Raw genomic sequence first — 10926 nt, forward strand, 5'->3', positions numbered from 1 at the left:
GTTTATTTGAGTTCGGAATTTAAATCCCAGATGGAAAATGTCACTCTTTTTGGGGGGGGGGGGGGGGGGGCAGATTGGACAATGTCAAATTTTTTGTGTTGGTTTTTGAAAATTGGACCAAATGTGATTCAAATGTACCCACTTTAAGTGTCGCGCTCTCTTAGAAAAGTGATTTCCCAATTTCCGTTTGTTTGAGAACAACTCCCAATTAGTTTTGATTCTTGGAAGCGTCACCATTCCAAAAAATGAATCAGATCATCATGGGGCGGACAACTACTCAATTTTCATAATTTGACAACAAAAAACTGACATCGCAACCAAAAAAAAAAAAAAAAAGGGAGGGGGTGGTCCTCGCCACGCTATGAGATGAATCACAAAAGCTCTCCACGTTTGCTTTTATTCGACGCGAGCTGTTGACAACGTGGTGACGTGAATTTATGATTTGTAAGAGCGCCGCCTTGTCGGCGCTCGACGCGGCCGCCATCGCACGGCGCCTGCCCGTTGCTGATGAAGCCTTTTCACACGCAGTCAGCGCCGAGCGAAGACCTCGCACATTTCCGCACGCCACATCATTTCTTGGGCTAAATTGAATTCGGCAGCACCCGTCCATCCGTACTTCTCTGGTGTGTATGTGTGTGTGTGTGTGTTTGTTTTTTTTTCCCTCTCCTGTCATTTCATGGTAATGATGTGAAAGATAGGACGCAAAATTGAGTACGTGGCCAAAGGCCAAGGCGTCCTTGCGGGCAGAAGCACTTGAAAGGCACGTCGATGCCGCAAATGTCAGCTTTGCGGATGCGCCGCTTTCTGTTGAAGTCGTCGAATTTGCAAAGTTGACTCCGTGAATCCAATCGTTGGAGTCCGCTCACTCGAGTTAGTCGAGCGAATCCGCTGAGTGCGCCGACTTGAGTCGCTCGTCTTAATTATCCCAGCGTGCTCTATTGGACTCATTTCTTGAGTCAGCGAAGCGACGGCGTTTCCGGTCGATCCGCAAACTCGAGTCCCTCAAGCGAATCTGCCGAGTCTGCTCACTCGAGTTAGTGAATCAAATCGTTTGACTCTGCTCTGTGAACTGAATCATCGGACTCAGTCTGCTAACTTGAATCAAGTGAACCGCACCGTGCGAGTCTGTCGCATTCCTGGCAAGTCTCTTACTCGAGCCAGTGAGCCGAATCATCCGAGTCCGCTAAACCTTGTCTGCGGGGTTTTTGGCACCAGAAACATCAGAGCCAGACTCGTCTGCCCGACTCTTCAGGTCTGTGCTGCAAATTAAATCCTCTGGGTCATTGTTTTTTTTTGGGGGGGGGGGGGGGGGGGTCACTGAATCAAAGCGTCTACGGATCTGCAAATTCGAGTCGGGGATTCGAATCTTAGAATCATCTTCTGTCCGCGAATGTTTTTGGCCAGCGAATCACGCGAGCCAAACTCCTCCTCACGGAACCGAATCATCTGCGTCTGTGGCATTTGCTTGTGTCCTCCGGTCAGGATTTCGGTGTGCGACGAGGACAAATTCCGCCACAACGAGTTCATCGGTGAGACGCGGATCCCCCTCAAGAAGCTGAAGCCCAACCAGAGCAAGAACTTCAACAACTGTCTGGAAAAGCAACTACCTGTAAGTGGCTCAGTCTGCCGTTTCATTGTTCTTGTTTAAAAATAAATGTCCGGCCCTTTCGGGGCCCTTTTTATAGCTTTTCTAAATATAAACGGATCAAAGTAACGACCACGAACCTGAACAAAAAGAGGCTGTCTGCTTTACTTTTCAATGAGCTCGGCGAGGACGGCGCGACGCTGTTTTTTTTTTTTTTTTTTTTTTTTCAACACCGAGCAGAGACCTCCCTCATCAAGGTCGATTCAAACAAAATACGATTTTTTTTTGTTTGTTTTTTCATTGAATGGACTCCACCTGAGCCCCCGTTCGTGTTTGTCGAGTTCCAGGCAAGGCCTGTGACACGCCGTGATTATTTCGAAAGCTTTCAACAAACCAAACTCCGTCGACTGGCTTTCTTTGCATTTGGAACTCATTCTTGTTTGAGTTCAAGCCAAAGTTTTTGTGTCTGCATAGGAAGCATCCCCCCCCCCCCACTTTCCACTCGAGCGTGAAAATGAACGAGCCATTTGTTTGTCCATCCATGTTTTGAATCGCTTTTCTGCACTCCTGCGTCGTTACTCCGTCGTGAGACAACGGAAGATTTATGTGTGCCTTCCTCATTTTGAGCAAAAAAAAAAAAAGGAGAAACCCGTGTTTTGTATTGCTCGGAAATGTCATTTGTGAGAGGGACAGGCCTGCACATCGTCGTCTTATTTCCCGCCATAATATCTTTTTTGGAGGGGAAAAAAAAAGCACAGCCTCAGGGCACTGGCTAATACCTGGAACCGAGTCGATATGCTGGGAACACGGCCGGCATTGGGCGCGCCGATGCTGACATTCTCATTCACAATGAGCAGATCCCTCTGCCGACGCTCATTGACTTTTCCTCCAGGCAAGGAAAATGTTTTGGTACGCGTGTCTTTTCTGAGTAGACCCCACAAAAAAAATAAAAGAATCAAAGCAATTCTGCCATTTTGGCTTGAAGCTGACATTTTAATTGATATTTTATCGATTGGGCTAGAGTCATGGGTCCCTCGAGATTTTGTCCGATAGCTTCCAAATCGTGGCCAAACGTCTTGCGCGCTCGTTTGTTGAGGGCCCCGATCAATTGATGCTCGGTGCAAGTGAAGGGCCGCTCCGCTCAGATGCCTCGACCCCCCCCCCCCCCCCCGGCCCCCCATCCTGGCTTCCCGTCATCGTCATATTCCCCACACGGCCGCAAGGGCGTGCGCGCATCCGTCCGTCCGTCCGAGCGACCATCTGACACCGTGACGGCAACGTGAATGAGCAACGGCAGAACAGGCAGGCGGACGCCCGTTGGCATGCCGACGTGATGTCGGATTAGTTTCCCGCTGTGAACGCAGGCGGTGCGGCTCCCACGCAAAGTCACGCCGACGAGTGAGATGGAGAGCTATGGGGAGATGGATTTTTTATTATTTTTTTTTTTTTGCCATGCTGAAAATGTTCTATATTTGCGGGTCGAGGTTGATTTTTTTTTCCCACGTCAGCCTAAAGTCAACTTTCTGGACCACATTGCTGAGACAATCTGCTGACTTGGAGACGCCGCTTTCATTCGTCATATCGGCGCATTTGTAATTTTTGTGCGCTCGAATAACCGCAATCTGGAATACAGACTTAAACGGCGCCAAACAGGTTCCGCCAAGAGGTCCATCGTATTCTTAGTGGTGCGGTCTTCAATTCAGTGGTACTGTATATGATCTTCTTTTGGGGGGGAATGTCAACATTTTTAGAACAAAGTCTTATCTGGGGGGCAAAAATAACGAGGAGAATATTAGAGGGCTTATGATTTCTCAAAATGTGTCTATGTCTAAAAATGTATTTTCCGGAATTAAAAATACATATTTTTTCTCCAATTTTCTTTTTATTCGAAAAAGTAATTGATCAGAAAAAGTGAATCTAATTCTCGAGAAAGAAAAATCCCATTTTTATTTTTTAATTAAAAGCGGGGGTTGTGAAGCAGGCTGACAAATTAATCTTTTTTTTTTTTTTTCTTAAATCTTTTTCCACAGTCTACGACAAAATTTAAATGAGCGCTCCCTCCAGTGACTTTAAGTCGCCGGCTTTGTGCTTTTTCCAAATAATTTGCAAACAGATGAAACATGCCGGTCCAAACGAATTGGCGATCATTCATTGGAAATGGCTCAAACTCAAGGGAGAAAAAAAAAGCCCGCGTTTGCACTTTCAAATAGCTCCTGATAAGCTTGATGTGTATGGGGGGGGGGGGGGGGGGGGGTTCAATGGCTATGCCTGCATTTCGCATTGCTGATACAGCAAAAAATAAAATAAAAAAAAACTCAATAAACGTTGCCACATTTGATTGATAATTTTTGTCGCGCGGAGGGACGGCATATTCACACAATCGCCGACTGCGGGGTCACTTGCTGGGAAATTGCATTGAAAAAGAAAAAAAAAAAGTCTTCCACGGAGTGAGCGTCAAGAGCCGTTTGCGTGTGCGCCTGTCGGAAAGGCAATTCTAGTGGCACGATAAGCGAGTGGGGAGAGCGAATGCACGGGACTACCTCCCTCCAAACGCAACCGTCAGTCGCATTACTTTTGGATTGTCACACTTCAGAAATACAAACGCGAAAAATATGAACGCGGACGTCAAGCAAATCCCCCCCCCCCCCCGCCCGCTCCCCACCACCAACGGGAAGGAGTTCCCTGTTTGGCGGTTGGCCTGGCTGCTTTCATCGGTTTCTTTGTCATGTTTGTTTGCAGGTGAACAAGACGGAGGAAAAGTCGCTGGAGGAGCGAGGGCGCATCATGATCTCCCTCAAATACAACACCCTCAAGTCGTGCCTGGTGGTGGGCATCATACGCTGCGCCCACCTCGCCGCCATGGATGCAAACGGATTCTCCGACCCCTACGTGAAAACGTACGTACGCACCACGTCGGGAATTGGCAAAATGAGCCCCCCCCCCCCCCCTCCAAAAAAAGGTCGGTCTGTGTGTTTTGGGCCATGGCTTGTTTCCACTTTTTTTTTTTTGTGGGTCCAGTCATGATGGGCATGCCGACCAAATTTCATTTCTGGTCGAAACGCGTTGAGCCGGTGACTCGGCGCGCACGGCCGCTGTTCCTCGCAACAAATGGCTCCCGTCGGCGCGCCTACCGGTCCTAATGCGTCGTTATCGCCTCGCTTTTGACACTTGCGCCGAAAGGACGGACGGCCCCGCTCGCCCGTGATTACATCGAGTGGCATCAAAGCTCCGGTTTCAAGGAGAGCTCTTTTTTGTTTTGCTCTCTTTTCTCCCGGCGCCCGAGCGCTTTGATCCGGCCAGCCAATTAATTTCCAACGGCGCCTCCGCAACAAAAGCATCGGGAGAGGCGACCGTCATTGTCCGACAGATTTGGGGTGCGTGAAGGACAACCTGACGATTGGCGGGACGGGAGAACACGCATATCTCCATCTATGACTACGTGCGCGTAATAAATAAAGAGGCATAAAATTGCCTTTGGTTCCGCTCGAAACGACGCGATGGGACCAGCGTGCGTTTGGTTGTCTTTTTCCAAGCAGCGGCTCGGCTCCTCGGGGTCGCTTATTCGCTTTTGATGCCAAAGCAATCGCCGCCGCGTTACCTTGGGAAATGCAATCGGAAACGGGAATGGACGCGCGTCTATGAAAGGGGCAAAAAGACAAAAGAGTGGCGGCGCGGCGCACATGACAAGGCTGCTGCGAGGGTCGCGTGCCAATCCCGCGCGCGGTTGCGTCTGTGAGATTACAACTCTTTGTTGCAATCTATTATTTCGTGACTCTTGTAAAATGTTGTTCTTATCATTGAATTATGAGCCGCCGCTCCCCCTGGTGGCGCAACGCGGTAACGGACGTGCTGCTGTTGCGCTCGCCGCAGGTACCTGAAGCCCGACGAGAACAAAAAGTCAAAGCACAAGACGGCCGTCAAGAAGAAGACGCTTAATCCCGAGTTCAACGAGGTATCAACTACCCCCCCCCCCCCCCCACACACACACACACACCTTCCAAAGCACCCACATGAGGCCGAGGCCTTTTGGACGCTGTTGCTAACCAAAACAGCAACGCGCGTACCAAAGCCAGTCAAGAGTGGGTGAGACGAAATATTTCATTTTTTTTCATTTTGTTCCGAAAAATGCGTTCAGACTCCCTCTTCCATTTCGCGCTTATACGTTTGGCTTTTAACACCCGATCCCCGATCTCCATTTATTTTGTAATATTCCACTACATGTCTCCGACATTTGCAGTTGGATTTAGTTTTAAATCCCAGTCACTCTCGTCTTTGTTCGTAATCTTGTATACTTGAGATAATGCAAATAAATCTTATCTTATCTAAATAGCATAATTGTAGTAATCCAGAAAAAAATAATCAATTAATTACATTTCCCTTTTGATTCCTAAAGGTAGATTGGGACCAATAAAGCCCCTTCGTTGAAACGCCACTTGGTCTCAACGTGACTGTAATACGTCACCACGATTGTGTAATCTGACTTGCAGACCAGATTTGCATCAATAAAGGACAAGTCCTCTCCGCCACGCAGCGTAGTTTGCTTGAGAACTCGTTTCACTCGGCATCCGATTCTTGCTAATAAAAGCATTTGGACCAACGAAGGCCTCCCCACCAATTCCGGATCTTGATTGCGATTTGGTTGGAGATTGCGGCTTCACCCGTCACGAATCGTCCGTTCACGCCAACATTGTTTCGCGGTAGTTGTGATTTTCCAAAAACAACACTGGTACGGTGGGCAGCTGGGCCAGGTAGGAGAGACACACGCAATGCCCCCCCCCCCCCCACCCCCCGGCCAAATCCACTCAAAGGCCAGCGGCTTGACATTTGCTTTGACATTTTTCCCCACTCGTATTCCGCCGTCACCTGTTGGCCTTTCCTTCCGACGCAAACATCCTGGTCGGCTTTGATATTAAGGCAATGTAGCAAGTTTGACTTTTACAACTCATAGTCTTAGCAGGTCCTTATTTTGGACCTGGCAAAAGTTCAAAGACAGTGACTCGCCGGCAAACCGCTTCTGCGCAGGAGTTCTGTTACGACATCAAGTACGCCGATCTCACCAAGAAGACCCTGGAGGTGACCGTGTGGGACTACGACATCGGGAAGTCCAACGATTTCATCGGTAAGTGCGCTCGCCCCGCGGATGCAAAGATCAAGACTGACTCAGCCTCGCGCTCGCCTCCAGGCGGCGTCTCTCTCGGCATCAACGCCAACGGGGAGCGGCTCAAGCACTGGTTCGACTGCCTCAAGAACAAGGACAAGAAAATCGAGCGCTGGCACACCCTGACCAACGAATTACCCGGCTCGCTGAACGACTGAATGTCCTCATCCGGCCGTCGGGACCCGTCGGAGCGGATCCCGCCATCCCCGCTCGACGCCCGCGCCCCATTTCCAATCTTCTTCCCTGCTCCCCCTCGCCGCATCGAGTACCGGGTAATTTTCCTCTCTCAACGGGATCAAAAGTAAGCGTCTGGGACTTTTGGGTGTGCCCCCGTGCAAAAGTGACTCGAGGGTTTTTGATAAAGCTCCCGGTAACAAGGGCCCTTTTCTCGCGCTGCCTGTCCAAACTGTCTGTATAAATCCCACCGACACGGAATGAGGGGTGTCTCGTCGTAGGCATTGTTGTTCATCCACGACGACGACAAGTAATCGGGGGACAAAGTCGCCGGGTCAATTTTCTGCCACTCCCACCCTCTGTTTTGCATTGAAAGCAGTTGTGGACGCTCAGCACTCCGTCCCTTACAATCGGTAGCAACGCGGAGCCGAGCTGGCCATTTTACGTCTTTTGGGGGGCGGTATCCAAGCCGTGACTGAAGAGGCTGGGGCTGTAAAATTGAAACATTTCTGACCCTTTCTTCCGTCTCGCTGTTCTGCATCGACGCCGCCAACGCAGAGTGCGCGTGACTGAGTTGACCTGTCAATTTTCCGGCTTTAGTGGTGGTACCACAGCAGCGGCATCTGTGGTTTGAACACCCGGCCGCCCACTTATCCTCAAATAGCACTTTGGGCACGACGAACGAAAACATGGCCGCCAATTGAAGTGGACGTCTCATGGTCGGACGGTGCTAACAAAAAGCGCGTCTTGTTTACAGGCCCTTGTTGCCGTTGTTTGAGCAGAGAACGGCGCCGGAAGACAAATTGAGATGTAAGCCCTTCGGGAAGAAAGCCTTGTCGCTTTTTTGGTTTTCATGTCGCCCTCTAATGCAAAGGGAACATTTCATGCTCCACCTCAACAGTTCAGACACGGAATGGGTGGGGAGGCCAAGTTAACTGGGCGCTCCCGTCAGAGGCCTGTCAAAGCCAGCATTGATTTGTCTTTTGCCCCTGTCCCCCCCCTTTGATTTTTTTCATACAGCATTTGGAGAGAACGGGTGAAGCCAAACTGGCAATTTTCGGCCCCAAGGGGGCGGTATCGGAGCCGGAATGTTCCCTTTCACAGTGCCTGTAAAACCCGTCATTTGGAATTCTTTCCATTCAAACCACCGCAGACGTGTGCTGGGGTGGAGGAAGTTGACCTGGTCAGATTTTAGTGGGACCAGAGCCCAAGACGATGTAGGGCAACGCATATGCACGAAACACTTCCCGGAAAGGCGTCTTGTTTTTTGGTCCCCCCCCCCCCCAGCAATTTTCCGTCGTCGGTCAACGGCAGGTCGTGTGTTACGGCTGTGATTTCGCAATTTTCCCCGAATGTATTCGCCACACCCGGCGGTGTGAGAATGTGCACCTCAGTGCTTGGTTGATGTCGGCATTTCGAGGCCCCTCACCCTCTTCCTGCCTTCCTCCGGTTCGTTGGATTTGATTGTTTTTCCACACATGAGATGCGCAAGCAACAGCAACACTAACAGTCGGGAGACTTACTGTGAGAAAAAGCAAAACATATATATATATATATATATATATATATATATATACACACGTGTATATATATTTAATTATTTTCTGTTAAATGTTTTTGTTTTTATTTTATATTCCTTTAGTTTTATTTTATATTTTAATTTGTTTTTTTTGTGTGTGTTTTAATTGCGTGTTATTTAATTCAAATGTCTCTTCATTGAACTATATTTTATTGTATTGATTTTCCCCCAGTTAAATTTTCAAGTTTCTCAGTTTGAATTGTCTTTGATCGTTGCTGTATTTCGTCCATCCATCGATTATCTGGTCGGCTTCTCCTCAGGAGGGTGGAAGGCGCGCTGGAGCCCACCCCAGCCGTCTTTGGGGATCCTGAAACGGTTGCCAGCCAATCGCAGGGCACACACAACAACCAGTCACACTCACGATTGTATGCAGTGAATTTTTATTTGTTTTATTTGAAAAAAATTGCATTTTATTTTTACTTTTAATGTATTGACTTGATTTGAATGCCTGTTTGACTCCCCTGTTATTCAACCTTTACAAAGCCTCCTTTTTGTCGGCAAAGTGTTGAATATGGTTATGATTATAATTATTTGTTCTTCCCTCACGTTCTATTTAATCTTGATCATCGCCATCTCGTTCGCCCGACCGACTCGAAGTGACGATGTGATTTTTGTCAGCCGTCAGCCTTTGTATGCAAGCTCGATATTCCGATAAAGCAAACGACAACAAAACATGCATGCACCCGGTCCTTGTTTTTGTCATGAGATGACCTCATGTTTGATACTGTTTTCTGTATTAGGGGGGGAAAAAAAAAAAGTTCAAACTGAATGCTCCAATGATGGCAATGCTTTCGTCTGGACTCCCATTTTGTACTTGTCTGGCTGCCATGTGTGACTTTGGTGTGACTTTTGTTGGTTTGTCGAATGTTTGTATGAGTTATGATGTCAATGCACTATGTCAAATTATATTTTGGTCACACAAAAAAAAAAAAAAATTGAATTAAAGTGGACCTGTTCCGTTTGCACCAAGTATTTATGTCTGAGATTTGGCACCCTCTAGCGGTGGAGTTCCAAACCGTAACCAAATGCCTGTACAGGAGTAGAAAGCCGGTGTTGAAATGGCCACCAATCAACGCTGTGGAGAATTGGCGTTTTCTGCCATTTCTGGGTCTGCCCGGAGCAACTTTGAATGTGCGCTTTGTGATGAAATGGCCAGCCATCAGCTTTGGAGGAAGGACTTACGCTAATGCAAGGTTTTGCGACCGAAAATTGAGGGAAAACATGCAACAGATGACAAAATGGACAACAATCAAACTTGGAAGTAAGAGCCTTGATATGGTCGTGGAAGCTTTTACGTTTTCACAGCTGAATCTTGTTTGGTATTTTGCAAGAGGAGATAAGAAGGGCAACAGTCAGCCCCCGTGGTAAAGTTCTGTTTTTTTTTTGCTGGCTCCACACTGTGATTTTACGCTGGTCGATTGTTGGCCTTTTTTTCATGTATTCTGCGGTGGCCCTTTTTAGGTGCCAGAGTGCCAAGAAACTTTGCACAAGCACACGAGCGACCCCAGGCGGACCATGATATGACAAAATGCACAACAACAACACTTCCCATCAACCCCCTTAGTTGGCCGAAGCCCCGCCCGAGTCTGTTTGAATGGCAGATTGTTTCGCTGAGAGCAGCTGCTGACTATTCCAGTCGGAGAGCAAACACGAGCGGCAGCCAGGGAGGCAGCGAGCTGCCGCCTCTGCCGCTCCATCCAGGACCTGTGACAAGCTGCCGGAAGCAGATAAGAAGCAGCTTCCGTTTTGACTGTCCTGCCTTCAAAATGAGAGCAATTTGAGATTTTTTTTTTTTTTTTTTGCCAACGCGATGATTCATATGAAGCCGTCTAGTAGTATTCCTTTAAGAATTAGTACAACAATGCTTCATTATAAACGTGAAATTCAGGATGATTCTAATACATTTTTAAATGAACTTAGGTTTGTATTGAGTATTTTCAGTGTTTCGTTTAAAATTGTAAAAGTCACTAAATGTGGTTATATTTCTCTCGATGTACAGTATACTGTATACGTAAATAGATTAGACAGATACTGTATCTACACGCATTGTAAAGATTTCCTTATTATTCAACTAAATATATTGATCTAAATATATGCTGGCAGTAAAATATAGATACAAAATTTAAAAAATTATATGAACTGAAATATCCATTTTTAATTAAAATGACATCAATAAATATATAACTTCAGAAATTGAAAAATAGTATATTAAGTTGGATTTCAATAAAATTATCTATACATTTATACAATATGCAGACTAGTTTACATTTCATTTAAAATATTGTGAGAATATATCTATAGATATAGATATAGTTTTAAAGTTGAAAACAAAGTCTTGATAGTAGTGCAATTATCATTTTTTATAAATATTTAGCTACTTTTAGTTTATTAAAAAGATTATTCGAAACACATTAAATAAACATATCCATT

At 46.9% G+C, this 10926-nt stretch overlaps 1 protein-coding gene across 2 annotated transcripts in view; it reads left to right on the top strand.

Annotated features, from left to right (window-relative positions):
• Positions 1–9466, top strand: part of doc2b (double C2-like domains, beta) — a 35570-nt gene extending 26104 nt beyond the window's left edge. For both annotated transcript variants that reach the window (XM_086131699.1, XM_086131701.1), the window contains 5 exons: positions 1483–1609; positions 4325–4482; positions 5456–5537; positions 6608–6704; positions 6768–9466. In XM_086131699.1, coding sequence (XP_085987825.1) covers positions 1483–1609; positions 4325–4482; positions 5456–5537; positions 6608–6704; positions 6768–6901 — 598 coding nt within the window. In that variant the 3' untranslated portion in view covers positions 6902–9466. The remainder of the gene's footprint in view (positions 1–1482; positions 1610–4324; positions 4483–5455; positions 5538–6607; positions 6705–6767) is intronic.
• The last annotated feature ends 1460 nt before the right edge of the window (positions 9467–10926 follow it).

This window comes from Hippocampus guttulatus, chromosome 15 (assembly GCF_054856545.1).
Source record: "Hippocampus guttulatus isolate MCC_2025c chromosome 15, RoL_Hgut_1.0, whole genome shotgun sequence".
Lineage (NCBI taxonomy): Eukaryota > Metazoa > Chordata > Actinopteri > Syngnathiformes > Syngnathidae > Hippocampus > Hippocampus guttulatus.